Here is a 27668-nt window from a genome sequence, read left to right on the forward strand (position 1 = left end):
TGTTATTGGATACCAAAGCTAATAAATTTTACAAAGAGGTGCATGGCGGCAACTAAGCGACTTTGCTTAAGTGCCTACCTCACCGTAGTACTGTATGCTACATCTTCGCAGTCTGAGCTATGCGCTTTCAATATTCCGACGTATTTCTATTCCTTTCCATCCTCTTGTGCATTGTCTCCACTGCTCTATTGTTTACCTTGGTTGAATATGCATGGGTCGTATCCGAATTCTTTGCTAGTCCGATTCCACCTCGAACATCGCTTTTGCTGTCTAGCGATATGTTAGATTATAGTATGTGAACTAGTTTTTATAGGGCTTGACTGAAATATTGATTAGATTCTTTTAACTATAGCTTTCATCGGAGATGATTTCCCATATGCTCTCCCGGTTGCTCAGAATCTCTCTACTGTTATCCTGCAAGTGGAGGAGAGTGTGCATTTCTCCCTAAACCATCCTAATTCTCATGCAGAATGGCAATCGATTCTTCCAACATCTCTCGGTACCGTCGTCTTAGGACCCTCCAATCGAACCTTTGCAGTACCCATGTTCCATGAGCTACATTGCACGGTCCTCCTCTTCGAGTCATTTGCCCCAGACGCTGAAAAGCCCCACTGGGGTCATCTTAAACACTGTATGAATTACATTAGGCAGTGGGCATTGTGCCGCGCGGATTTGACGTTGGAGCCAGGGAGTTTCGAGCAACGGGATTTTCTCAGGGAGCGAGTAGGGGCGATGCACGTCTGCCAAGATTGGGATGAGGTATACACTTATGCGGCGACCAATTGGAATAAGTGGGTCCGGGATTGGATAACTCTACATGGCATCAGTGCTGTTGCTGTAGCCGGATCCCACTGAGGGCCCATCTACTACTAGGTTGTTCATACTTGAAAATTGTGACGTATGCAGTACATATTCTATTGAAAGCCTCGGCCGATATAAGTATAGCTGCTCGAATACTGATGTATGAATCTTTAAATAGAGTACTGTACGTAGTCGGTTCGCCGCCCGAGAACCTTGGGTCTAAGTAACAAATGTTACGTGGACTTCGGGTTCGTCTACTTTCTCCGATTGCAGGTCGACAGCGCTTTCCTGCTCCGACCCGAAGGCCAAAGAGGTGCTATTTGCTGCAGTCGAGCTCCCTTCCACGAATGTACTCTCGAGACCCGTACTTGTACCGGTCCGATGAGCAAACTCCAAAGACCGAGTCACGTTAGTCATGGTTGTCTTTGTCCATGCTCTACCCATGGCCACGCGTAGGATGATAAGCTGAGGAGATATGATCTGGAACACAGTCACTTCCAAGTCTTCGGCAGCATTCTATTGGACTTACCACAAATGATCCCCACGTCGGTGCCATGGTCCACTCGGCGGGACTCGCTCGAACATAAGTTGCGATGAAGATTATACCGAGGACTGTGAAAGGTAGAGCCGATTCTACCAGCAACGCAATGATGCCGGTGTACATCTTTGCAGTTTCCGCATCCATATATTTCCTGACGGAACGCTGGAGCGAGAAGATGCGCGCACAAATCATCGTTGTGACCACAACATTGAAACTAACGGTAAGAACCACCCAGGAAACACCGCAACTGGCCGCCTTGCCTTTGAAAACACTGGAATCCGGCAGTCCACTTATGACATTGGTAATTATGGCCATCGCTGCGAAAATAGTCAGTGGTTCGCAGCGGAATCCGGGTGTTACTTCAGCGTGCTTACCTGTGGACGCTATCCAGATAAGTGATGGGGCATACATGAGCGACCTACGGGCGCCACAGATGACATAGCACCGATAAAGCTAAATAAATTTAGGTTAGTCCTAGTCATCGAGTACTGACTGACGAAAACATACAAGAAGAGCATCTCCCAAAATATTAGCCACCGCATCTGCTACTGTACCAAAGGTATTAAGCCAGAGGGTAAGATTCGCAAGATAGTAAGCCCCCGAGCCGCCCGGGAAGTCTCCATTCTCGATCCAAACCAGCTGCCCAAAATAACCATTTGTCACGACGGAAATAGTAGCCAGGATGAATAGCACGGTCCCATATGCATTGTACAGAATTTTGGATTTTTCTGCAGCGGAGTAGACCAAGTAATACACGGATTGGAAAAATAGTACAATCTCAATGCCTGCGAATGCAACTGTCTCAGAGCGTATTAGCAAAATGAGGGCTCAAGAAGCTCACCGTAGAGGATGGCACCCAAGGTTATACCGACATAGAAACCCCTTTCATTGTCGATACCGATCGTTGGTACGTCCATCACAAGAATAATGTGCAGTACAAGTCAACGAGTAACGCGGATACGATATGGTCAATTATTTTGGTAGACTTTCGTGCCAATATATGGTGTCCAGAGAAGACGAGGTATCGATTCGAATGAGCGCTTAGCCTACGGGTAGATGCCTGCCCTGGCGAGGGGATGATCAGTCAGAACGCCATTCCCACAGTGCAGAGGTTTAATTGCCGAACACTCCACACTATCTTTAGTCAATGGATTGCTGGTTCCGATAGGTAGAACCGGCCTTAGGGAAAATTTGATCTATACCAGAAGGGTAACGGCAATCGCCAGCATGAAAAAAAGGCAATATGAAAGGGTAGTGGTTGAGATCCAAACCGGCGCTGATAAGACCGGTTCCAACAATTCGTCGAGCGCTAGTGCCTCATGGATCATGACCTGGCGTGGACAAGCCGAAGCATGCTTTTAGAGAGCCCGTCATCACTGTAACCGTTCTACTGGGTTGCGAAGTTAGCTATGGCACCAGTAAAAGCAGAAGGGACGTCATCCTGTATATAAAGCAACTGCAGCATTGATCATAATACCGTTCCAAGTTAACTAAATCACCTTTCATCCTCATGCAGCCCAAGCTTCCATTCTTCGCGATGGCTTTGATCGTGCTCATCGCAGCAGCCAAGGCCAGTCCTAGCATAAAAACCACCCTTGAAGGTAGGAAACACAGCAGCTTGAACTGTGATAGCGTTTAATCATCCCTCCAGCTAAAGCACCGGACACGAAACCGATTCCTGCTACTTTCTTCATCTCAACTTCTTACGACGATGATGAAGAAGAGGCGTAATGACGGGCAATTGCAAGTACCCCATCTATCCCACTTTGACAAAAGATTGTTCAACATCCCAGAGCTGGAATCGGCGTAGTCGTGATATATCTGGTGGAGAGAGAGGATCAAATTGTAATACTTGAAGCTTATTTACCAATGTATGCCTATCACCACTTGGTCCGCAAAGTCATTAATGGGTCGCACGGACGTTCCGAAAAACCTTTCTGCCAAACAAGGCCGAGTAAAATAAACAAACCCGAAATTTTGAATAAATTCTTTAGCTGTCGTTGTCCCACATCTAGAGCTCGGTTTTTGTGCTTACATGAACTATGGTTCATCATTCCATCAGCGCTCAGCCGTGACATGAAAGAACGTGCCTTGGTGTTTCTCCGTGGTGGCTGGGAGCCGGGAGTGTGAGCATATTAGCCACTGTATAAGTATAAGTAGTCAACCGATTTCTAGCTACTGCCACTGATCATCATGGACTCGAACGATACTTTTGAACACGAGCGTCTACTCGAGGAAGAACCAAATAAGCGTATGGAACCACTGCGAGAGACGTTTCGATGCAACTACTGATGCGCATGTGTAGGAGCGTCCAAGTCAAATAGTATCAATTGGCAGCATAAACTGACGGTTTCTTTCGCCGTCTTCGTCGTGTTAGGCTCAATTACTCAAATGGGCTTGACACTGTACATCTTCAAGCTATTGCCCAGTCCACAAGCCGTGTCTTTTGATTCCCTTCCTATCCGGCAGTCTTATGCCAACCTTGGCCGACTGTATAGCAATGCTAGCCTTCAAAGGATGCAGTACCCTCCCATCATTAATCACGCTCGTTCTTTCGTCCAGGTGTCGAGCGCATCTCCGAATGAGGTCATTCCTTCCCATCAGAACACGATGCTGTTCACAAGCAACGGTTTCACTCCATTGTTCGAACGACGCCTAGTTGTGAATGACGAGGTCCGACCCCAAATTACTATTCTCAGTCTGTAAACTGATGCCTTTTAGATTTCAACAATCGCTCAATTTCGAGTACTTGACTTCGGAATGGAAAATTGCACAATAGGAATCGCAACACCTTCACACAGCGCATATACCGACACCATGTCTGATGATGCCGTCTCCCTTGATGTTTGGTCTATCCCCCATGCAACAAGAAAACTGAACACAAAATCGGTCTCCTATTCTTCATTACCAGTGACCAGGTCATTTCTCGGCAGGCTTTTAGTTTCACGTGAAGGACTTTCACAAACTCCCGCTTTCTCCTGCATGTCAGGATCCTACCATACATTCGAAATAACGTGCTCTGAACCCGGATGCAGTGTTGATATCGTTGGTACTGGCGATAAGGCATCTGGTAGGCACTGAATCTATTTTTTTGATCATGATAGCCACTCTTCTGATTGCACATTACCGTAGGGTTATTCATGCATCAACATCAATCAATCTGACACCCTTGAAGGTCTAACGCCGTTGGCGCCATTTCTATTATTTGCATCGTAGCCTTGTAATGCCCGTATCGATGATCAGAGTTCTTTCAAAGTTGCCTCGGAGTCCTCAAGGATCAATATCAATCGTTATCTATCTTCTAACTCCATTCAAAAACTTTAAGATGCAGGCAATAATAGACATCTTGGCACGTGACACGGGCATACCGAACCTTCCTCGTACATCTTGTGTATATCAACTGGTGATAGATATGGATATAAAGCACCTCCCCCACCACAGACAGCTTGCCACACTAAGATGTCCCCTTTCGCTATTCGTCACATTGATTCTCTAACTGGTATGCAAGACCACTTTTAAAATCCTCGATCTCACGGCTACCATAGCGGAAGAACTAGAAATTGCGGTGAATTTAACCGTGAAGGCTTACGATGATAGTATGATCAACGACTCACCTCATATTCAATCCATATTGAGCGTCATGTAGTGCTTGTGGCCAGAGCGATGGTGGGCGATGACAAGAACCTGATGGACCCTCTATTTCGGTCGATGATTCGTGCCGCCAATTTAGCGGGAACGATCGATTTAGCTTGTGACGTCTCGAACTCGAACAAGATTGTGGGGATGGCGGTGTGGTTTGGACCGGGAAAATCGCTGTTCGCTGAGTAGGTAATATTGGTTCCATGGAAATCTCATCGCCCATCTATACCACAAACATTTTTAGCGCAGAGCAAAGGGAATTAGGCCTGAACGAGTTCATGGGTAAGCTTTCCCCAGAAACGCGCCAATGGTGGGGGGAGACCGTGAGTAACCTTTTCCTAACCGAGCGTGGTCAGCTTAATAATGAGCCGACGGCATAGTACGGTCCCAAGACGTCGGAACTTGTGAAGACCGCTTTAGGGCCAACGGGAGCACTGGATTCGTGGTGGACGCCACACATTGCCGTAGACGAGAAGTACCGGCAAAGAGGGATAGGTACAATGCTTCTAGATGAGTCACACAAACGAGTAGGTTGCCGCATAGCTTTCAAAAGCTCTTCATGCATTGAACGTCATTTCACACACAGGCTGTACAATCCGGAACGATCACGGCATTAGTTACGACGACAGACTTGAATGTAAGTCAAAGTACATTTTGAATGCCCAACTCATACCTTTTCTGTTACAGGAATCTATCTACGAGAAGGTGGGTTTCGTTACGAAAGGAAGAATGTCGGTCGACAGTCCGCAGGGCCCCATAGCGTTTCGGGTGATGAGTCGTTCTTAATCGTTTGTCGGTATTCAAATACACACATCATTGATAACAACAAGGAAAGAGAAAAAGCAGTAGACGGTAGTAACGATGCAAAGGTAGTACAAAGATAAAAGCATAACGAAATCAGACCCGAATTACAGATTAGCCCGATACATTTCCACATTGAAGTTTCCAACCCGCCTCTCGAGCACCACTTGATCAATCAAATGCAGAACATCCACCGCACACCCGACAGAGAACGAGAAACCAGATCCTCCTTGCCCATACGAATGAACAATGCTGCTCGATCCCCCACGCATCCTATTCGGTCGCAGCTCCCGCTCCACACGTACATTTCCTACACGCGTCGGTCGCAGTCCTTGAACAACAGGCGCTACAGGATCAAATTCTGCATTCTCCAGTCCCGGAACACTGACAATGCCATCGTTAGTGGACCGGAGACATCGCATATTAGGGAGCACATACAATTTGTTGCACCGCTCACGCATACGTTGGATCTCAGGTGACTCCATCGTGAGGTTAAGCTCCCACCTATGCGGCTGAGCGATACCACCGAGGATAAGGATCTGAAAGTGAGGTAAATCAAAGGAAATCGAATAGACGACTGGGTGAACATACGTTATCGTTTCGGGGAACTATGAACACGATATCTTCATGCTCCGAGCTCAGTTCGTTGTCGTGCATGACGGCCAGAGCTTCTGTAACCTTCGGGAACCGCTTCCCGTCATTCACTAACCGGATCAGACCACCACGTAGAGGGTAGCATGACTTGTCTCCCGCAGATTCGAATGAATTTAGACCAGTAGCATTGACAATTGCAACGGCACCATAGGTCTCCAGAAGCTTGGCCTCGGAGTCCAAGAGATCACCATCGATGCGGCGAGTGATCAGCTCCGCGCCTTTCGCCTCGACCAGATCATGGAGCCAGACCTGTTTATGAGAGTGAATACAACCGACAATAAAATTTGAGAATGAAGGGACTTGCCATGTACGCGTCCGTGTCGATGACAGGAGCCAGATGGGAGTATGCATCGACAACGCCGGCATTCTGGTTGACTGCATGTTTCGCAATCAAATCCGGGTCCCGGACGAAGCCCTTGATACACGACGCTTCGATCTCGCGCATCTTGCTCAACTGATCTGGGAGGTCTTCGATTGCTTTTCCGAAGAAGAAATTGGCTGTGCGCATTTTGATGGCGGGCAGGGATTTGCTTAGCTGGTCGAAAATTCGGTAGGATGTCAGTGACCATCCTTTGGACAGAGCCAAGGACTTCGCATCTGTGTGCTGGCCTATACAGTGTGTGATTGAGCTTCGAAATTCCCGAATGGAGTGACGCAGTCTTACCGCAGACGGCTGGAGGATACTCCCACCTGGTAAATAGAGGTTTAGTTCCGGGCTGTAAATGATATGTGTATACACCTACAACGCTCCGGCTGGAAAGTAATTTTTTTTTGTCAGTGACGGATTGCAACTTCAGCAAAAGATATGCTTACCGATCTGAGACGTGATACGAGGCGTCGCTGGCGCCCACTGCTCTGACACCACAGTGACATCGTATCCTGCGTCGAGTAGGATCCAGGCGGTCCTATCAATGCAAGGATGAGCTTGACAATATGAACAGTATGATGCACCCACGTTAGACCAGTCACGCCGCCACCGACGACGAGTACACGTTGTCTGTTTCGCGGTGCACCCGTGGCGTTTGCAGATGTGTCGAGCACAAGAAGACCCTTGCTGAGACCCAGGACGGGAGTAGTGTACAATGAAGACATGTTTCGCAAATGTGAAACGGTTGAATCAAATGGATCGAATAGCTAGAGGCTGAGGAGGCTGAGAGACTAGAGGGGGGGGTGATAATGATGAAGGATGTAGAATCTCGAGCATCTTATACTGCTGTAATCTCTTTCTCAAGACTGAAAAAAAAATTAGTCGAACTTCACAATGGACTACGGCGTAGCCAAGATCACCGTTCTGTCGGACACCGCCGTGAACTGCAAGTCAAAGTATGCGTTTGATCCATGTAGGATCACAACTTACGTCTGCGAACTCGTGACCTCTCCATCATCCAGAGGAGGCCCCTGAACAACTGCCGGCCGCAAAGAGAACCGCCTATTGTCCAGGAAATTTTGGTGGTATAAGTCTAGCATATGTCTTACCTTGACATTTCTGTGTGTGATTTGATGGGACAGTAGCGTGCATAAGATGTCTCTGATGTGAACCGAGTGATCACAAATAGTAGCAGCCTAGCAAAAGTGAACGCACCTTCAACTATGGCGAAGTCTGGACCGATTTAACGTACTACGACAAATCCGGAAACAAAGCTGAAACGGCGGCACTCTACCGTAACATAGGCTTATTCCCATTTTGAAGTAGAGAGCACCCTAGCATCGCCAGAGACGCTAGATCAAGCGGGGCGCTAGAGGACGTTCGAACATCATTTGATCAGAGACCCAGAGTCTTGTGAAGAATCGCATCAAGGTCTAGGCCGTCCAGTTATTTCTCGTTCTGTTTTCGTCTCCTACCCAGGATAACAAGAAGTCTCACGAGTGCACCATACTAAAGCACGAGGGCAAGAGGCGGGCAATCGCTTCCGTGTTACTGGTCACGATGTCGGAGAAGAGGCCAAAAGGCTTTCAGGCATTGGCCTGATGACGGGTGTAACGCATGATCGCATCACACATGTAGGAGGGTTCTTGCTCCTCAAGACCTCACAACGGCTTCTTCCGATCTTTGACCCTAAGTCGTCACCCTTCCTTCGTCGTCGGAAATTGCGTGTACCTTGTTCAAACGTTAATTTACATAACACAGTAACCTCATTGCCGCCGGAGCCTACCGACATCGGAAGAACCAGCAGACAACGGGCTCTCGTTGGGAAGAAAGGAACCTTTCCAAAATTCCGCATGTGCCGACGGTTCGATAATGCCAATAGTCCCTTGGGTTTGTTGTACTAGTCGATCGAATCTTTTGGCGCTGAATAGCACCAGACGAAATAAAAAAATTCCAAGTTCATGTGTACTTATACGTACATGAATTACCGCTGGGTCCATGTTTAGAAAAATGCTTGTATACCAGTCATCGCTTTCCCAAGTATCAGAGTGTGGATGTCCTAAAGTCAAAGTTTCAATGAACGAAAAGAAACAGCAGCACTTATATACGATACGCACATAAGTTCCTTCAAAAAAAGATATGTCAACGTAGCTTAGTGAAAGAGGATAGCACATTTTACCTTCATATGTATTAGTGACTTGCAGATTGGCAACGTGTCTTCCAACATGATATCTGCTCCTTATCAGCGCCGGCGACATAGAAGAATGTAAATGACTGACTCGTCAGCACAGGCATTTCCGCCCAAAATATCCAGCACAATCCTCGAGTGTTGCAAAGCTTTCCCACAATTGTTCCTCTTGATCATACTTATCATCTCAGGTGAATATTGTCCGGCCTCCTTGAGTCGGCCGACTTGCAAACTGGCTAGGAGTCCCAAGGTCACCTCCGTCTGGGCATCAACTAGTTTCTTCTGAACGAGCTGGAATGAAGCCAACGGACGCTGAAATTGATGCCGTTCCAGCGCATACGCTCTCGTCCGGTTGACACAATCCTCCAGAGCGCCCATGACTCCCCACGAGATACCATACCTGATCGTTGGATACATTAGTGTCTGTAAGGGTACGACAAGACATCATACCGAGCAGAGTTCAAGCAAGAGAACGGTGATCCCAATCCCTTTGATTTAGGCAACAAGTGCATCGTGGGACACGCGGACAGAGTCCATGAAGATTGATCCTGTGAGAGAAGCTCGTAACGCTACTTTATTCTTGATTGCCTGCGTGTCGAGTCCTTTCATTCCCTTAATGAACAAGGCTTAGTACATCAAAGACGACGTGTTGATCACAGTTGCTTTACCTTTTCAAGGATAAATCCACGGATCTTTTGGTCCCACTTGCAGTTGGCCCAAATTATGAACACATCGCTGAAAAGCTTGAGAATCAGTCAGTCCTCGTGAACACTACCCAAACGTACGCGACAGGTGCATTAGAAATCCATGTCTTGCTTCCGTTGATGATGAATCCCCCTTCTACTTCCTCGGCTGTAGTTTCCATGTTCGCCGGATCCGACCCATGATTGGGTTCGGTGAGCCCCTGACGATGCGCACGTTAAGATGCGACTCCGTGACATGAATATACATGCTTACAAAAGCGCCAACAATTTCACCCTTGGCTGTTCATAACAAAGTCATTTATCGATACACACGTGGAAAAAGCTGGTCCTGACCAAGACGAGGTATGTACTTCTCCTTTTGAGCATCCGTCCCAAACTCGTTGATAGGATGCATGACAAGAGAAGACTGGACAGACGCTATTGAGCGGTACCCAGAATCTACTCTATTAGCAGTTAGCAGTTCAGCAGATACGAAAATGACCTAGACTAATATTTTACCGTTCAATTTCTCGTGCGATGAGTCCATACGCAACGTCACTCGTTCCAGCACATCCATAACCTTGAATTGTAGAGCCTAGAAGCCCAAGCTTTCCCATTTCAGGTAGGATCTTCGGATTGAATTCTATAGAGTTGTTAACGCGAGAAACACAGATGCATGTATTGTCATTTTCACAGGCCTTCTGTACGCCATCCTTCCAAGACGCGAGGCAGAAGGTTTTCCTAGAAGTACTGGGTTAACACTACTCGACTGAGAGGTGAATCTGCAGATGCAGAGATTTCCTCATTTTCGATTGGAACTTGCCTGGCAGTACTGATGAGCAGTGTCCCTGCCAAGATATGATGTCAGGAAAGTCCCGATAATTCAACTGGTAAACTGACCGAATCGCAATTTCCTCCTCAGTGAGAAGGTTCTCAACATTCAAAGGGTCCTAGTGACGATATTAAAATGAGACATGTCACCGGAGAATGGGAAACGTACCTCCCACTGGAACTGGGCGAATTCTGAAACGCATGAGCAAACTTGAGATTGGCCAAGACAAAAGCTCAAGACTAACTCGAAGAAGCAAAACGTACAGAGCCAGTTCTCTTGAGGGCAACTGTACTCACGAAGGGAGAGCGAGATAACAATGACATGGTTGGATGACAAAGTTCAAGGACGAACCAAGAAGTGGCATAAGAGGGCACTCTCCAGCATCGGATCGGCTAGGATCGGCCGAAATTACCGGCTAATTCGGACCGATAGATTTCATTTCGGCTGTCTTTCGTCGACTGACATGTATGATGTATCCGAGTCTACGCATTGCGCAGTTCAGTTAGGCATCCAGATTGCCACGAACCACGGTTGAAAAATCTCCGAAGACCTGTGCTGTCATGTCAGTACATCAGCCGGATTCCGTAAAGCAGAACCTTGGAATTATTGCATTCAGAATCTAAGTAATACAACCTAATAGTATACAAACGGCACAGCACCGTTAAATACACACCCAGACGATCGTTTGTTTAAATGCAGATTATCATCTGTGATAGCCCATTGCACCGAGAAGACTGCATTAAGGTACTTGGATCGAGAGACTTGAATTGATACCTAAGTATTAAGGTGGCCTTATCGATGGATACAAAAAAAGGGAAGAGAGCAAATAGAAAAGTAAATCGGGTTGGGTAATAGCAGAAAGATTAGCTGAGGGGAGGGGAGGGAAGAGTCCTTGGAGAAGTTTACGAGTTGAACTGGCACTGATGATCCAGCTTGAGGCACGTGGTTCAATGACTCTGCTCTTCCTTTAAACCATCACTCACTCTTCCCACCGGCGGTAACTTTCTGACGATTTCGGACTCAAGAGGCAGGAAATCCACGCAAAATAAATTAAGTAACCCAAGTGTACTGCAATAGCGGAATGTGACGCAAAGGGAAACGTTCTAGGAACGACTGCGCGTCCGGCCAATGGCCATAGCATGGGTACGACAAGGATGGACATTTGGTGATGATCAATGTCCGATTGGATTAACCGAGCGGAGTACACCTGATCCCATATGGACTGCAGATTCGGAAATTCTCAGGAAAAAACGAGTGTACCTAGCATTGTTCATTGAATGCCTGGGTACACGGAGCCAACCAATGTAAACGCAATAGGTACGCAGTTTGAGGTTTCATATGATTACTTTGACCATTTGACCGAGCATGGCTTCAATTTTTACCGAATGTCGGAGTAGATTTGAATCAAAATGAGGGGTCAGCGTTTCCGGGAAACCAATACTACCTATGAGAGACCGCTGTCTTCGCGGTTCTCCCGACAGCGGCACCTCAAATTTGTGTGGGATCCAGCGGTAAGACTTCGTACAAGTGAACCAAGTTTAGATCCCTCCCCCTTTTCGTGTCAACATGTTCGCCAATAATCTTTCAGTCGCATGTTCCTTGTCAAAAACGGGAGGTTAAACGCTACTCAACTACGAGCGGCACGAAATTACAGGGAGAGGATAGTTTTCCTACGCCTGTCGCGGCAATGCGATCTTGAAATCTAGTTGTGGTGTCTTTACTTCGACTATATAACGCCATGGTCACCTCAGAGGACATCATCGAAGGCATTGTATTACCGTGAAACATGCTCGTGATTCAATCATAGATGGTTGCATACGCTCGTGACGCGGGGTAAGATGGTGTGCATCATACCTTCATTCTGGACGAGCACCTGGGAGGCCCAGACTTTGATGGTTCATATTTCCCTTCAAGAAAAGTGCTCCAATGACCCTCAGTTCCCAGTGGGCTTTGATCAAATGATCCAAAATATCCTTCGCCCCGACGGTTAAGCGTTGATACATCTTATACGGGCGGTCTTTCTTTTGGGGTTCGTTTCAGTTGGCAGGCAAATCTGGAATTTTCTGCTAGTCAGGCTCAGAACTGCGTTGCTTCATCATCACATGCAGTTTCTAACAACAGGTCTCAACTCGAAGGCATCAAAGTATTCTGCCTTGGAAAGTTGAGCACCTATTTTCTTAGGGCACCATCTTACGAAGACGAAAATAGTTTTCAGGTCACCATCTTCGTCTCATAAATCTTTCGCTCCTGGGTTCTCCCCCAGTCGAAGGATTATTCTAATATTTCAGTACTAAAGACTTCATCAGAAGCTTTTTGGTACCCTGCAGTTGCGTTCGATGGATCGCCCACGTGCGTTACGTCCTACGATCACCAGCGACAGAAATCCCCCCTTGTCTATTAGGAAACCATAAGGACCACACTTAAAAAACTCACAGTCGTGATCCTGAAAGGATCAACCATCATTCCAGGAAACGCCGTGTCCGACGGTGGGTGGTCACGCCTGCACCGCACTACCCCGTCATCCATTGTTAACCTCGAATGGATGCCATTGCCAAGTCCCGAAAAAAAATCAAAAAAAGTATAAAGGCTTCAATGCGCGTCTCTAATGATCATTATCCACCTTCCAGTCCTCCAAAACCAGCATCTCTTTAATTTACAAACTTCTCTCGAACTGATATAAATGTCTTCGTCGCAAACGACCCCAGTCTTGCGTCTCAAGAAAGGTCTTGTCGTCCTTGACACATCCTCAGACGCTACAAGTGCACGTCGTAACGGCCGGCGCGTCCTCATCGTAGGCGGAGGAGTCAATGGTCTAACGTACGTAGGCCATTTCGCCCAATTATTATTTATCCGAGCTCACCCATGCACGTGCAGTACCGCTTGGATCCTGCTTGATGCAGGATACGATGTCACCATCGTGGCAGAACAGTGGGCGCCTGCAACACCCCGTATTGTCTCTCAGATTGGTAAGTAGTAATTTGATGCTTGCAGTATATAGGGTTTCTGATTGGAAATAATTTATAGCTGGAGCGCTGTAAGTCTATTCTGCACCTGACTCTCGTCTTGAATCTGACCACCTCCCTCCAGGTGGGAGTATCCCCCTGCCGTATGTGGTAGGTGTTGGTTTATAACCCAGTCCTAGTCCCGATGCACTTACCACTTCAACAGGTCAACACACCGACGCTGGTTCCTTGGCCCTATCTAAAGGATGGTCGTTGACGACCTACCGAATTTTCGACCAGCTAAGATCAAACGCATACTTTGACTTGCAGTTCACGGCGGTGTCCGACAGAACGGTGATCTTGGCTACGCCGTAGTCCATTGTGAAGTTCGACTAATTTTTTTTTCAGTCTTGAGAAAGAGATTACAGCAGTATAAGATGCTCGAGATTCTACATCCTTCATCATTATCACCCCCCCCTCTAGTCTCTCAGCCTCCTCAGCCTCTAGCTATTCGATCCATTTGATTCAACCGTTTCACATTTGCGAAACATGTCTTCATTGTACACTACTCCCGTCCTGGGTCTCAGCAAGGGTCTTCTTGTGCTCGACACATCTGCAAACGCCACGGGTGCACCGCGAAACAGACAACGTGTACTCGTCGTCGGTGGCGGCGTGACTGGTCTAACGTGGGTGCATCATACTGTTCATATTGTCAAGCTCATCCTTGCATTGATAGGACCGCCTGGATCCTACTCGACGCAGGATACGATGTCACTGTGGTGTCAGAGCAGTGGGCGCCAGCGACGCCTCGTATCACGTCTCAGATCGGTAAGCATATCTTTTGCTGAAGTTGCAATCCGTCACTGACAAAAAAAAATTACTTTCCAGCCGGAGCGTTGTAGGTGTATACACATATCATTTACAGCCCGGAACTAAACCTCTATTTACCAGGTGGGAGTATCCTCCAGCCGTCTGCGGTAAGACTGCGTCACTCCATTCGGGAATTTCGAAGCTCAATCACACACTGTATAGGCCAGCACACAGATGCGAAGTCCTTGGCTCTGTCCAAAGGATGGTCACTGACATCCTACCGAATTTTCGACCAGCTAAGCAAATCCCTGCCCGCCATCAAAATGCGCACAGCCAATTTCTTCTTCGGAAAAGCAATCGAAGACCTCCCAGATCAGTTGAGCAAGATGCGCGAGATCGAAGCGTCGTGTATCAAGGGCTTCGTCCGGGACCCGGATTTGATTGCGAAACATGCAGTCAACCAGAATGCCGGCGTTGTCGATGCATACTCCCATCTGGCTCCTGTCATCGACACGGACGCGTACATGGCAAGTCCCTTCATTCTCAAATTTTATTGTCGGTTGTATTCACTCTCATAAACAGGTCTGGCTCCATGATCTGGTCGAGGCGAAAGGCGCGGAGCTGATCACTCGCCGCATCGATGGTGATCTCTTGGACTCCGAGGCCAAGCTTCTGGAGACCTATGGTGCCGTTGCAATTGTCAATGCTACTGGTCTAAATTCATTCGAATCTGCGGGAGACAAGTCATGCTACCCTCTACGTGGTGGTCTGATCCGGTTAGTGAATGACGGGAAGCGGTTCCCGAAGGTTACAGAAGCTCTGGCCGTCATGCACGACAACGAACTGAGCTCGGAGCATGAAGATATCGTGTTCATAGTTCCCCGAAACGATAACGTATGTTCACCCAGTCGTCTATTCGATTTCCTTTGATTTACCTCACTTTCAGATCCTTATCCTCGGTGGTATCGCTCAGCCGCATAGGTGGGAGCTTAACCTCACGATGGAGTCACCTGAGATCCAACGTATGCGTGAGCGGTGCAACAAATTGTATGTGCTCCCTAATATGCGATGTCTCCGGTCCACTAACGATGGCATTGTCAGTGTTCCGGGACTGGAGAATGCAGAATTTGATCCTGTAGCGCCTGTTGTTCAAGGACTGCGACCGACGCGTGTAGGAAATGTACGTGTGGAGCGGGAGCTGCGACCGAATAGGATGCGTGGGGGATCGAGCAGCATTGTTCATTCGTATGGGCAAGGAGGATCTGGTTTCTCGTTCTCTGTCGGGTGTGCGGTGGATGTTCTGCATTTGATTGATCAAGTGGTGCTCGAGAGGCGGGTTGGAAACTTCAATGTGGAAATGTATCGGGCTAACTTGTAGATTAATATATTGTTTCCGTTTCATGATTTTCGTGTACCAGTATTTTGTATTTCCAGAATCTCATTTTCTGCCGGCGCCAAGCTTCCGATCTGCTTGAGGTAGCTGGTAATAGCATGATCTTCCTAACGTTTTGGATACCTTTTCACCAGGAGTATAAGCTCCATAATTAGATACCCCTTACTACCTCCCTTCCAGACCATTACCACTATGATTGCGTTTCATGAGATGAAGAAAATGGAGAAGATGCCATGACAACGCTTGTCACCATGCCGTCGCCCACGACGTTGCTGGCTTTTCTGGGTTCTGCAAGCCAAATATACCGGCTATGCTGGAGTTTTGGGAGGACTGAACAACTTACAAGAACATCCGGCATGGCAATGGAAGTGGGCAGATGTTGACAGCGTGTTACGAACTAGCAACAGACTTTATCTGGCGGAAAGATCGCTCGATAGCTTCGTCATTTCGCCCAGATGTATCTGATATACGTATATATCGCCGGCAATTGGCTGCGTAATGTACTAACTGACTACCAACTCCTGCACTGGGGGGGCCCGGGGAGTGTTTGTTTTGGACTTGAAAAACGACACGCAAAGCAAGAGGCTCGCTAGTGGCCTTGCATTTTGTACGAATGTAGCGACTGTAAATGAAGTAGTGCCGAAAGACCAGTCTCGCCGGCGCCGCTTTATTGACATCTTATATCTTATTGCTCATCACAAGATTCGGAAGTGAAAGGTCATGGAGTCGGGGAGACCTTGCTGAAAAGCAAGGTAACAATTTTCAAAAGAGGTTCATTGCGATTCAAGGTTCCGACAGAGTCATTGGTGTTAAGTGAATATTCCTGCTACGTTAGTAGTAGGTCTTATAGAGGGATGGTGGTAGCCGAGTTTTGAGTTTAACCCGAAGTCCGATGTCATAAAAATTTCTATTTGTAGAAGAAATTCACGGCCCAACGCTTCAAAATTTCCGTTTAAGTCAGAGTTTCGGGGTGGCACAGTCACCGCTTGTCACTGTTTACATGTGACCCTCTGTTACTATCACGCTTTCTGCGGCGTTGTTCGGCCGATCTTGCCAAGGATTCTGACTCTGAGAGAAAATGCGAGCTGGTGGCGGCAGAATGCCGCCACCGAGCGAGTCTTTTTCTCTCAGCAGCAGAAGCCACCACCACTGAGTGAATCATTTCAAGGGGTAGTACTCTCTCATTCATACTACTATTTTTTGAATGCTAACTATTATTGATTATGACCTCGTTTTTTTTCCGCAAGCCAAGATTTGAATAACCCTTGGGCCTTGATTCAATCTCTCCTGCAGGAATTATAGCCAGCAAACCTCGCAGGATCAATCAATTATACATAAGTTTGGTTTATTATAAACTATCATAATTATATAAAAAACGAGGTTTCAAGGGGGGTCAACGTAGCAGGCTTTGCCCCTGATGTGGGCCTTGCAGGCGTTATTAATTAATAGTGCATCAGCAGATCGGGAAAAAAATTGCCGGGGGTTACGGCGACCACGGTCCGGCGTAATTCTTATCCGCCTTGTCAAGGCCTTATGGGTCCATATAACCAAGGCACGATGTTGCGACCTTTTCATACGCCATTAGAAACCTACATAATAATAACTTGTCCTTCAAGATTGCATAACATTATTTCCGACTCATGTATTGCTACCATAAGCTCAATAAAATGCGGTCTGGGTTGCACAGATTGATTGTAAAATGGCAGTAGCGATTGTATTTGTCTCTTAGGCGTGTCATATAAATATAATACATATCAGAAGACCCCCATATGTTTGACATCGCGGTAGCTTGACTCCACAGATCCACCAGAATTGGTGCATTCTTTGCAAAGCCTTTCATCCCTACTGTCTCCAGAGCTCTGATCCTTGCCATCATTTTCCTATGTGTGTACGTCCGTGACAGCTCCATAATCTAGTGTCTATCTGTCCCCATTTTGTGTGTGGAGACTTGTCCAGCTTTACCTGAGCCCGCTAGTTGAATACTGACTTCGCAGCGATTCTTGCGAAGTGAGAGTCCTTCGGGTGTACTGATTTTTCGGCCACACCCCGCTTCTGTAGGAACACAGAAGAAAGGGGAAACTCACATGATAAAAAGTGACATGGTGCATTTTATGAAAAACTGAGCATGCAACTACTTAGTGGTGCAAGTTGATTCAGAGTCGGAGGATAGCAGCTCGCGTCGCGCGATCACCAGATCGACGCGTCATGGTGGCTGTGATGCACCACGTGATAGCTCGCGGTTCGTTTCAACTAAGTTTCCTCGTCGTGGAGGCCTCTGGCCCATTGGGCCAGACACAGACTCACATGGTCTTCCTTCCTCTAGACCCGTTCTTCTCCGATGCGGACTTCTTCTTCCGAGCCCGGAGCTAGAATAGTCATTCTTTCAACATAAATACAGTCACAAGTCAAGGCCCAACGCTAGCATCTCAAGCAACATGCCACCATCTCTCGAAGAATCGCAAACTCCCAACCTACCAAGATCCTCTCAGCCATCAATGTATCAAGTTCAAACGTTGATCTTCTGAAGCGACGTATTGTAGAGTTGGAGGAAGAAGCGGTCGTGTTGAGGGGCACCTGAGCCAAGCATCGGTGAGTTTAAAATGGCTCTCCTCGGGATCGGCTCCGTATATCATTTTAGGGTGTTCAAACAGATGGGGCATGCACTTTCCCATGTGACGTTGCCCTTTAATAGTGTCCGAGGTATCGTGGATGAGAAGGTCCAACAAAGTGAGGTGATTCTCTCATATGTTGTGGGGTTGCACTGACATTCTTTTTCCTAGTAGTATTTTCAAGATTGGAAAGACTCGAATTTCCAGTTCCTTCCCAACTGACAGCTCTGGAAAGCGATTGGCAGTGAAGAAGGGCAGAGTGGGGGAGAACATGCAGTATAAATTCGAGCCCATCTATATAAACAGGCACAGCATTAAACGTATATACGCACCTGTATTCTCTTTATGGTAGTAATAAATATGCTATAGATTTCAAGTCTCTAAGAGTGAAAATATGCGTAGTATATACAGCAGGCCGCCCGAAAATTATTAGGTGTTATGAACTCGCTGTAAGATGTTGCTCACATCATACTTTCATATGACATCAAGTAATTGTGCTGGTACCTTGCAAAGCTTGACATGTATTACTGACATTGGAAACACTCATAACCATACTTGGAGGATTATCAATTCTTCATGCTTCATATGGGCATATAAGGCTCACGGCAATTATTTTGGACATTGCCATGCATTTTGACCCTTGCCACGGGCTTATACGTGCATATATATTTTTGTCCAATTTGCCGATGATAGCTGCTGCCTGTAGTCGAATATCGAAATGGTTTTCCAGCTGTATAGGCAAATTAATTATTACTGGTTGTGGCAATGTGGCCGAGTGGTCTGAGGCGCTGGAATTGGGCCGGCAGCGAGCTTTAGCGAGCCCTCGAGCATAGGCGAGAGCACCGAGCCAGAGGCAAGCCGCCGCGAGAGCCACTCGAGCATAGGCGAGAGGTAAGCCAGAGGTGAGCAGGCGAGCCAGAGGTGAGGTGGGAGAATGAGAGAGGCGAGGCGAGTACGGGTGCTGAGACAATGATCGGGTTGCTTTCCGAGACAATGATTGCTCGTGGACCAAAGGCCGTCACTAGCAATCCCGTGATCGTGACGTTCGGCAACTTCCGCAACGACGTATCTTTTACCGCCATGACCGACGACGCATCCACCAAGCGAGCACCTAAAGAAGGACCCACCTGTCACCGACCCGGTCCTGCTGCCCAACACTCTGCTCAATTGCGCAGATGGAAAGAATTTTGCGAGGCATGTCCTCCTTTTCCCCTGTCGCTTGAACTCCCACTAAGCTCAGCAGGCGGTATCGACGGAATCCAACGTACGTTCTCTCCTCTACCCATGCCCACTATCCACCAGGCGCCGATGTCCAATGAAATCTCCCCAACCAATACTCGATAGGATCCCATTCTCCCCTTTCACACCAGACACCTGTCAGTGGAATCACATGAAATCCCTGGGGTTGCGCCACCAAGAACCACACGCCAATGCTGGGGAATCGCGCAAAAAATCCTTTGGGGGACCGCGACGCGTTCTGGTGCTCTATAAAAGCCGTCCTCAAACGCTGCTCACCCCCGTCGCCCTCTGGGCCACTTTGGCGCCATGCCACTCATCCCAAAGATCACCACTCGCAAAGAACGTCTCGACACACGTTCCGCCGTACCCAAAGTCGCTGAAAAGATCAAGGACAAGAGTTTCTTCTCTCGGCGCTTCGTCAAAAAGCTCGCCCGTGCTTCCCTCGGTGTCGTCAGGCGGCTGAAGCGGGACTGGAAAGAGTTCTGCAATGCGCAGCCCGAGGACAACCCGTTCCAGGTATACCCCGAGATTGATATCAATACCAAGCTCCCGCCTCGAGGTACGTCGTTCAATCATGGATATATACGTACAGATACTCACCCCATTATAGAGGCCTTTATCGCGTTCACCACTCACCAAGCTCTCTCTTCCAAAGGCCGCATCAGCGAGTATGCCACCAGAGACACTATTCGCTCTCTCATGGGCTCCTTCTTCGGTATTTGGCGCCGTGAGGCACTCAAACCCCTCCCCTACGACTACACCCAGCAGGTCTACACCTACATCGATTCGGAAGAACTCGAACAGATCGCCCCCCTCTGTACCGACTCGATGCCTAAACACTCGATGAGCGCAGCCGACTTTGAGGTCCTTTCCCGAGCACTCTTCAGGGACACGGGTTTTAGAACACTTCGTATGGCTCTCCAAGTCGCTTATCTCGTCAATCTCCAATCACTCATGACCGAGCGTCCCGGTGCCATCGTCGAAGGAACAAAGTACCACGGCACCAACGAGGCCCTCAAATGGGGCGAGCACGAGTTTCACATCATTCCGAATTCTGACGACCCTCATCATCCCCTCGTCATCGTCAAGGTCAAGATCCACCGCCAGAAAGGCTACCGAGGGAAAAAGTCGGTATACAAGGAATTCATCCTTTATCCCGAGCCCAACGCAAACCGCGCAATGTGCCCAGTCGCCCAGGTCGTCGCTCTCGCTATTCAAGACCAGATCTTCGCCCATGTCACCACCGCAGAAGAAATCTTTTGCCCCAAGCATGCTCCCACTAAACACCATATCCTGTCCATAAAGCCATCCGCCCTCTCTCAATGTGTCGCGCGTGCCGAGGTCTTGGTCAAGGGCATCTGGGGCACTTCCTCAGACCGGGCGCTCAGCTACTCTGTATACAGCGCCCACTTACGACGCGTCAGTTTGGCAGACGGGTTCATCAGTATGTGGGAATTCATACCTCATTTCATCTCTCTGATTCTTTTCTAGTTCATGTCACTCCATATTGCTTTCGACGTGGCGCCTCTAATCGAATCTCAAGGGAACTAGGTGAAAACGACCTACACACTCTTATGGGTCACACTGCAAATTCTCAGAAATTCATAGTATGCATCCGCAAAGACTTTATACAAACCTAAATACTCACCATTTCATCACAGAGCGCCTATCAAAGCAGACTCGTCGACGCTGATCTCTCCGCTGTCCTCTATGATCGCGAGGAAAATTCCGAGCATGTCCAAGCTGGCAAGGTGAGAAGAACTTGATCTTCCTTTCGGTACGTGTGCTGAGCATCCGGGCAGGCCGTCTCAAGCATGTCCGCTCGTCGAGACAACAATGCACCTGTAGAACTACCTTTGGAACATATGGGGGAAATCCTCAATGAGCCAGAGCTGGTAGACATGCGCCAGACACGTCAAAAGGTACTCACATTCTTCCCCCCTTTTTCTCTCTTTCTTTCCTCACCATCTCTCTCAGCTTGCCAACGAAATTTCAGCCACTTCAAAACTCCTCGTTTCAGCAGACGTGGATGAGGAAGAGCAGAACGCAGTCTCCGCAAAGATCCTCGAACTCAAAAGGACCATCACTCTGCATGATAGGGAGTATCGCAACATCATCAGGCGCGAAAAGAAATACCTGCCTCACAAAAGTCCGTGAGGATTACTTTGCAGGAGCTTCGTTGAGACAGTTGGCTGGTACTGCAAGTATTCTTCTACCTTTCCTTGTTTCTTTTTCAGTTATATTTTCCCTAGGCGGCCCCGCAAACCAACCGGATCGAGACAGTCACTCGAGGCAAAGAAAATGCCAGTGGACTCATGCCGGTTTCCAAACCCATATCCCGTACCGACGCATTGGAACAACTGATCGGAAACTTTTTTGACGCCGGTCTTTCCTTTGACACGACCGCCGACTCCATTCTCGGATACATTGATGCTCTCAACAACATCCCTGCCAAGCACAAGGCCGTTTGCTACCTTGGAGAATCTCCCGACGAGAACAATGAATGTCCGGCTTGCGGCAAGGAATGCACGTATGTATCCTCTCTCATCTTGTCCCAAGTTCTCTCTCCACCAACAACAACTTGTTCTTTTCAGCATCACGGAAATGCCCAAGGGCATCGGCAGGCATATTCACAGCTGTATCGCCAACACTATGCAAGAACAAGCCACGCTTAATGCCGACGAGGCCTTCAAACAGACCCAATGTTTCTGGAACGGCTGCTTCGCATCAAAGACAGTCTGGAAAACCCGGAAGGCGCACTTGAAGCATCTGACCAATCACATCAACTGGCTGAAATCCCTCTCCATTCGTGGTGATACTAGACGGTGCAGGTGGTACGAACAGGATCGGATCTGCAACGAAACCGCTGCCGAGGATGATGATTCCTTTTGGGAAGACCACTTTGCCAGCGCTCACGGAATAAACACGAGCACAACAATCAGGGTCGACCACTGTGCGTCATGCGGAGAATGGTACGAGGATCTCTACGGCGATTGCTCGGCGTGGAATGACCACTGTATCGGTCACTACGAGGACGCCTTTGCTCCTTTCCAAGAACGCCTCGATCAGGATGTCATTCTTCAACATGACGAAAACGTCATTGTCGTCGACGGGACCGCCGAGTACGACCCTACTACAGGCTTCGGGGGCAAGCAGCCCCTTCTTCATGGCTATATCGAACAGTACATTGCTCTTCGGCCGTTTTATTGCCCATTTTGTGTGTTCGATACCACCAAGCCCATGTTTTCGCGCATGAAGCAGTGAGTCTACACCAAAATACACCCCACCTGGCCACTGATCTTTTTTTTTTTTTGCAGATTCCGTGATAACACGATCTATTCTCGACACGTTTTTCAGCAACATCTCAATGACCTAGAAGACGACTCGGCCTGTCCTGTCCCATCATGCGGAATTCATGTCTACTCGGTCTTTGATCTCGTCTACCACCTTGTCCTTTACCATCGCCTGCCGCTAGTGGGTACGAATCCGTCCAGAAATACCCGAAAGCTTCGAATCCCCACCAAGGACGACGCCGGCAAGCTTGTCATTCCCTTGGCGCAAAACCAGGCAAAGACCAAGGCCAAGGCCAACCCTTTGGACCCAGAACCCGTCCGTAAACGCACCGCCAAGGGAAAGAAGAAGGCCAGAGACTCTTCTGAGGAAGAAACTATCCCTAAACGTGCAACGTCTGTGATCGAGATCTCAGACGACGAGCCGGTCGCACGTTCATCATCTGTAATCTTTGTCGAACCCGGACCCTCGAAACGACGCATAGTCATCTCGGATGAATCCGACCAGGAGAAAACCAAGAAGCAACGCATTGAAGCGCAGCAATCCAAAACGAAAAAGCAGCGCTTTGAGGAACTCGTCGCAGGACCTTTGACCGCTGACGACGACGACGACGATGACGACGACGACGACGGCATCGACGATCACACAAGGCGATATCTCTGCCTAGGTTGTTACAACCAATACCAGGATATACAAACACATTCTGGAGGCATCCCCGTTAGACTCGAGCTGCCGTCGAAAAGGCGCCTTCCAAAAGCTTGCCCCGAATGGGAAACGGTTCAACTATGTGTACCACCACACGTTGTCAGCGGTATGCTCCCTGTCTTGCATTTGTATCCTTTCTCACCAGTTCATAGGACACTTCTGTCGCCGGCAGCACGAGCAAAAAGAATCGTTACCATTACTGCACAACATGCAAGCTCCAATTTACCGATATCAGGGACCACATCCCCGACAAATGCCAATCAAAGACTTTCCGAATCAAGGACCCTAACAATCCCGCTCATCGCCGAGCACGAAACGCTCCCTTGTATACCTTTGTAGAGTGGGTCAAGACTGCACCCCCTAGAGTATAATCGCGTAATGTCTTCGTTGCTATAATGACAGTGAAATTTTTGTTGCTATAATAATAATGAAACTTTATTTCGGTGGATACTTTATCATAAACGCCTCAACATAGCTGGCTGCACTCGACTCTGCAAACACTTTTAGCACCATCCTCAAAGAATGTGCGCCGGCATCATATTGACTAGTCCGGTCTGCGGGAAGCTCCTGGCACAGGGCCGCGATAAACTGCGCAAAGCCCCCACTACGTCGTCTGGTTGCTCCGCCATCTTTAATGTCCCATAAACGATCCATGAACACGACAGCCCCAAACTAGAGCAGCTTTCGTTAGCAGAGAAACTGGGCCCAATGTTCACTTACATGATCATACAGCATCACCAATGGCTTTCTCGCCTTGAGAACTCGCTGATGCGCCTCTTTGAACCGCTTCAATGCCTCTGCAATCTCACCCTCAACAGTGTTCCTCTCCTCGCCAACAGCATCATCCAAACGGCGGTACAGCTCCGGATTCGCATTCTTACAGGCAGCGGTCAGGTATTTGCCTTTCCATGACTTTTTTCCTGCCTTGTCTTCATTCTCTGTCCAGATCTTCATGAATCTAATTATCTCGACAGACCGGACGACATGATCAACCAGCATTTCAGCACATCCAGCGTTCTCTTGTGCCTGGATAAACTGCCAACAACGCCTCAGTGATTTTCCCATCAAATCACAGGGCACAGACCTTGTCTATGGCCAACAGTTGTTCGTGGACACGCTTGAGGCCAGCATTATCACTCGCTTGCTTGCACACAGCACCCCAGGCCATCCGTTTCTCCACTAGCGGTTCCAGTTGCGCAATCTGCCGAGGGTCAGTATCAATGCCACCTTGCTCGCGGAAAATACACTCACCCATTCTTCTTCAGAATCTTCAAAACCCCGTAGCAGCCGCGCGAATCCTCGATCCTCAACCTTGAAGAGAGTACCCTGTTCCGGATACGCCAAGATGCTCTTCCTGTATGCCGACGCAGTCAATGGAGACTGGCCGAGTTCTGGCAGCAACGCCTCAAGCCTCGCTGGTCTAGTAAGGGTATTCTCTCCTTCGCGTCTGGTACCCTCCCGTTGTCCCTTGACGCGCGTAAGATCCTTGTTGATCTCAGCAATATTGCCTTCAACGTACTCGAGCAGGTCCACGCGCTTTTTCACTGTTCCAGGTGATGCATCTGGTGGTAGTTCCGGTAGCGTAGAGATTTTGGAACGTAGATTGGCTAGCTGATGACGAATCTCGGTGCCCTGAGATGCCGGATGATCGTGGTCGTCCATGAAGGAGCGTCTCTGCTTCTTACCATCATGTCACTTGATGACCTCGATGAAATCGCTTCACTCATCGAAGACTGCAGACCGCTGTTTGATGCGTTGCCTTGGTCTCGCAGTAAATTGGACAGCACCCTCGACTGCATCATCCTCAAGGCAAGTCAGTTGCGTGATACGCGAGGTCATGAACAGGTACTATCGCTTTCTCGTACCTGGTAGTATCTCATTCATGCTGCTTTAGCTCTCAGATTCAACTCTAGCGCCTGTATGTATGACTACGATTCGTCGATTGTCGAGCTCATTGCATGCAGAAAAAGCGAGGTCATGAACAGGTACTGTCGCCTTCTCGTACCCGGTATCTTATTCACCCTGCTTTAGCTCTCAGATACAACTGTGGCTCCTGTATGTACGACTATGATGCGTCCAGTGTCGAGCTCATTGCATGCAGAAACAAGCTAGAAAGAGGGACTCGGGGGTAGGTTATATTCAACGCAAATCATGTCTAATGGTTCCGTAGCCCGCCCAAGACCGATTAACCGCCATTCTCGCCGTCTATTATGAACCCTGTATCTCTGTCAGCCACTTTTTGAACCATCTCCGTAACCCTGAATCTCGCTCGCTGCTAGAACAAGAGCAGGCTGCACTGTCACGATTGATACAAGGCTACAGGCCCGCCTCTGAGTATGAGCTTGTATGCGCCCTCATTGACCATGATATGCACCTACTCATTCTCCATCTAGAAAAAGGCATTTCGTTCGGGAATCCGTCCGATCAATCATACCTGGCTTGCTGTCTGCAATAGGCTTTCAAACATTGACTCGAAATCTCGCCCTCTTACGCGCTTACTCGAACACGAACGACACCTCAGCGACAGTCCAGACGGCGATATCTTGACCAACCTCGTATACTACATCTTGCAAACGATCGTTGCCATCTGCTTCGCTATCGATTACGACAATCTCACCCCTCAAGAGAAGAACACGTTCGTTATCGACGCCTGCAACGACCTCGAGAAGAGCAAGCTGAAGAGGGCCAGCAAGGACAAGCAGCGAGAGATTCACCGCAACTTTCGCACCCGGCATCGCAAAGAAGTCACCTATCGGAACAATATCTACAAACTCTACCAGACCGTGAGTGTAGAATTTCGGTCTCTTTGTGTTGCTTACCATTTGTCAGTTTGGCGTAGCCGTGTTCCTCGATCCTACTCTCGACTCGCGCACTAAAAAGACCAGCTCGCCTTCGTATAGTGCCTCTTTTCCCACCACTCTTACCTTGCTCTTGGACGAGGATATCGATCTGCTGCAGGTTCAAAAGGACAATTATACCTTTTTTGTTAATCTTGTTAAAGTTCTTGCCGACGACGTTGTTGTAAAATTTGTGGACCGTTTTCTTTTAAAGTACCCCTCTGATGTCATGAAAGTAGTTTTAGATGAATAGACTTGCACGGTTTCAGTGCAAGTGTGGCCTGACAAAAGTCGGGTAGCCGCACACTTTCTTACCATCATGACTGCGTTGATCCGGTCCACTGCCTGCATCCCTGCCATTACTTCTGGATGCTGATTCCTCGTAGGCGGCGCCTTGGCCACATTCACGATACCGGTACCGAAAGCCTGCAAACACGTTCGTACCACAGACTCGAAAGGGCGCCCAGAAGATCGCATACCAGGTTTTCCTGCTTGCAAGAGCGTAGTGGATAATGTCTCGGTCCCGGACAAAGGTGAGCTCGCCAGGCCAGTACTTCACGTCGTCTTACTCTTATTCAAAAACTTTGGTGCTGGTGACAGGAATATACGCGTGCCCATATAGGAAAATTTTGAAGGCACAGAGGAGGGTTGCAATGCATTCGATACAAACTACGACGTTCGCAGCAGGCCAGGGTACTGAAGAAGGTACGCTTCTGTAGTCCCTCGTTTGGACTTTGCACTGAGCACTGTGACACCGTCTGATACTAGAATCAATCAATGGGGTGAGATTAGAATGGACAGCGCTGGCTACATACAGAGACACGTAGATACCCGTTGATATGAATATCCACGAACATCCCCACAACTGGATCGTAGAATGGGAATTAGCTACTGGCAGATACCTATAGATTTGTCCACTGATATATGCCGGTATCGACTTGTGTAACTGGGGTTGACGTGTTCAAGAAAGAAAAGGAAATTTGCTCAACTCTAAATGGAAAATGACAGAAGTGGGGTTCGAACCCACGCCCTTTCGGACCAGATAAAAGCCTCGACCTAATTCTGGCGCCTTAACCACTCGGCCATTCTGCCAGATTCTTAGGTCTTACGCTTGATTACCTTCATTCGTGCATGTTGCCTCCACCACTTCTATTTTTGCGTCTTATAAAGCTGGGCATCGCGCCTTGTAATAACCTGGCCGGCCGCTGTATTATTCAATACGGTTCACTGCTGTATAGATACTCGCGGAACTCGGATCTGTGGATATTGCACACTGTTTCGACGGAATGCATTGTCGGCGTTGATGGCAGTGATCGGTATTCTTCGCGTACATGAG

General features: G+C 48.2%; 13 protein-coding genes and 1 non-coding gene across 14 annotated transcripts; 6 read left to right on the forward strand and 8 right to left on the reverse strand.

The window, feature by feature from the left end:
- The first annotated feature begins 23 nt into the window (after positions 1 to 23).
- Positions 24 to 943, forward strand: EV420DRAFT_169006 (uncharacterized protein). The gene is made up of 2 exons (XM_060479332.1): positions 24 to 291; positions 353 to 943. The coding sequence occupies exons 1-2, from the start codon at positions 120 to 122 to the stop codon at positions 853 to 855; spliced, it is 675 nt and encodes a 224-aa protein (XP_060332860.1). The 5' UTR covers positions 24 to 119; the 3' UTR covers positions 856 to 943.
- Positions 938 to 2504, reverse strand: EV420DRAFT_168874 (uncharacterized protein). The gene is made up of 5 exons (XM_060479312.1): positions 2184 to 2504; positions 1850 to 2127; positions 1717 to 1795; positions 1331 to 1659; positions 938 to 1281 (listed from the first exon to the last, which is right to left on the reverse strand). Exons 1-5 carry the CDS (start codon positions 2257 to 2259, stop codon positions 1021 to 1023), a joined length of 1023 nt encoding a protein of 340 aa, XP_060332861.1. The 5' UTR covers positions 2260 to 2504; the 3' UTR covers positions 938 to 1020.
- A 1229-nt stretch (positions 2505 to 3733) lies between these two features.
- On the forward strand, positions 3734 to 4423 carry EV420DRAFT_1267001 (uncharacterized protein; the record flags this gene model as incomplete). Its single annotated transcript, XM_060467364.1, has 2 exons — positions 3734 to 4015; positions 4064 to 4423. The coding sequence occupies 2 exons, from the start codon at positions 3734 to 3736 to the stop codon at positions 4421 to 4423; spliced, it is 642 nt and encodes a 213-aa protein (XP_060332862.1).
- A 378-nt stretch (positions 4424 to 4801) lies between these two features.
- EV420DRAFT_1640471 (uncharacterized protein) lies at positions 4802 to 5767 on the forward strand (the record flags this gene model as incomplete). Its single annotated transcript, XM_060477106.1, has 7 exons — positions 4802 to 4841; positions 4888 to 4938; positions 4989 to 5166; positions 5226 to 5304; positions 5362 to 5508; positions 5568 to 5618; positions 5669 to 5767. 7 exons carry the CDS (start codon positions 4802 to 4804, stop codon positions 5765 to 5767), a joined length of 645 nt encoding a protein of 214 aa, XP_060332863.1.
- A 122-nt stretch (positions 5768 to 5889) lies between these two features.
- On the reverse strand, positions 5890 to 7528 carry EV420DRAFT_1640472 (FAD dependent oxidoreductase; the record flags this gene model as incomplete). Its single annotated transcript, XM_060477107.1, has 8 exons — positions 5890 to 6166; positions 6221 to 6321; positions 6374 to 6685; positions 6765 to 7045; positions 7101 to 7126; positions 7180 to 7189; positions 7250 to 7341; positions 7392 to 7528. The coding sequence occupies 8 exons, from the start codon at positions 7526 to 7528 to the stop codon at positions 5890 to 5892; spliced, it is 1236 nt and encodes a 411-aa protein (XP_060332864.1).
- Positions 7529 to 8805: 1277 nt separating this feature from the next.
- Positions 8806 to 10829, reverse strand: EV420DRAFT_1619484 (acyl-CoA dehydrogenase domain-containing protein; the record flags this gene model as incomplete). The annotated part of the gene is made up of 12 exons (XM_060475483.1): positions 8806 to 8862; positions 8951 to 9035; positions 9083 to 9414; positions 9496 to 9603; positions 9660 to 9726; positions 9777 to 9895; positions 9949 to 9974; positions 10029 to 10138; positions 10194 to 10317; positions 10382 to 10415; positions 10571 to 10624; positions 10803 to 10829. 12 exons carry the CDS (start codon positions 10827 to 10829, stop codon positions 8806 to 8808), a joined length of 1143 nt encoding a protein of 380 aa, XP_060332865.1.
- A 2314-nt stretch (positions 10830 to 13143) lies between these two features.
- Positions 13144 to 13823, forward strand: EV420DRAFT_1762305 (uncharacterized protein; the record flags this gene model as incomplete). The annotated part of the gene is made up of 5 exons (XM_060480696.1): positions 13144 to 13323; positions 13381 to 13472; positions 13531 to 13540; positions 13594 to 13619; positions 13675 to 13823. Exons 1-5 carry the CDS (start codon positions 13187 to 13189, stop codon positions 13821 to 13823), a joined length of 414 nt encoding a protein of 137 aa, XP_060332866.1. The 5' UTR covers positions 13144 to 13186.
- A 174-nt stretch (positions 13824 to 13997) lies between these two features.
- EV420DRAFT_1762306 (FAD dependent oxidoreductase) lies at positions 13998 to 15759 on the forward strand (the record flags this gene model as incomplete). The annotated part of the gene is made up of 8 exons (XM_060480697.1): positions 13998 to 14134; positions 14185 to 14276; positions 14337 to 14346; positions 14400 to 14425; positions 14481 to 14761; positions 14841 to 15152; positions 15205 to 15305; positions 15360 to 15759. 8 exons carry the CDS (start codon positions 13998 to 14000, stop codon positions 15634 to 15636), a joined length of 1236 nt encoding a protein of 411 aa, XP_060332867.1. The 3' UTR covers positions 15637 to 15759.
- A 1423-nt stretch (positions 15760 to 17182) lies between these two features.
- On the reverse strand, positions 17183 to 18144 carry EV420DRAFT_1477843 (uncharacterized protein; the record flags this gene model as incomplete). The annotated part of the gene is made up of 5 exons (XM_060469448.1): positions 17183 to 17240; positions 17403 to 17531; positions 17614 to 17703; positions 17956 to 18017; positions 18127 to 18144. 5 exons carry the CDS (start codon positions 18142 to 18144, stop codon positions 17183 to 17185), a joined length of 357 nt encoding a protein of 118 aa, XP_060332868.1.
- Positions 18145 to 19805: 1661 nt separating this feature from the next.
- EV420DRAFT_1477844 (uncharacterized protein) lies at positions 19806 to 23866 on the forward strand (the record flags this gene model as incomplete). Its single annotated transcript, XM_060469449.1, has 10 exons — positions 19806 to 20058; positions 20092 to 20943; positions 20991 to 21106; positions 21161 to 21250; positions 21302 to 21421; positions 21477 to 21648; positions 21783 to 22029; positions 22094 to 22759; positions 22817 to 23594; positions 23648 to 23866. The coding sequence occupies 10 exons, from the start codon at positions 19806 to 19808 to the stop codon at positions 23864 to 23866; spliced, it is 3513 nt and encodes a 1170-aa protein (XP_060332869.1).
- Positions 23867 to 23930: 64 nt separating this feature from the next.
- On the reverse strand, positions 23931 to 25157 carry EV420DRAFT_1640478 (uncharacterized protein; the record flags this gene model as incomplete). The annotated part of the gene is made up of 4 exons (XM_060477108.1): positions 23931 to 24167; positions 24216 to 24530; positions 24580 to 24696; positions 24747 to 25157. The coding sequence occupies 4 exons, from the start codon at positions 25155 to 25157 to the stop codon at positions 23931 to 23933; spliced, it is 1080 nt and encodes a 359-aa protein (XP_060332870.1).
- Positions 25158 to 25596: 439 nt separating this feature from the next.
- EV420DRAFT_1529440 (uncharacterized protein) lies at positions 25597 to 26278 on the reverse strand. The gene has a single exon (XM_060472546.1). It carries the CDS (start codon positions 26228 to 26230, stop codon positions 25991 to 25993), a length of 240 nt encoding a protein of 79 aa, XP_060332871.1. The 5' UTR covers positions 26231 to 26278; the 3' UTR covers positions 25597 to 25990.
- On the reverse strand, positions 26073 to 27367 carry EV420DRAFT_169342 (uncharacterized protein). Its single transcript, XM_060479377.1, has 3 exons — positions 27148 to 27367; positions 26924 to 27096; positions 26073 to 26870 (listed from the first exon to the last, which is right to left on the reverse strand). Exons 1-3 carry the CDS (start codon positions 27187 to 27189, stop codon positions 26468 to 26470), a joined length of 618 nt encoding a protein of 205 aa, XP_060332872.1. The 5' UTR covers positions 27190 to 27367; the 3' UTR covers positions 26073 to 26467.
- Positions 27335 to 27424, reverse strand: EV420DRAFT_t111. Its single transcript has one exon. It is a non-coding gene; the product is annotated as a tRNA-Leu (tRNA).
- Between the last annotated feature and the right edge of the window lie 244 nt (positions 27425 to 27668).

Source organism: Desarmillaria tabescens (genome assembly GCF_030435595.1).
Source record: "Desarmillaria tabescens strain CCBAS 213 chromosome Unknown EV420scaffold_11, whole genome shotgun sequence".
NCBI classification, from domain to species: Eukaryota; Fungi; Basidiomycota; class Agaricomycetes; order Agaricales; family Physalacriaceae; genus Desarmillaria; species Desarmillaria tabescens.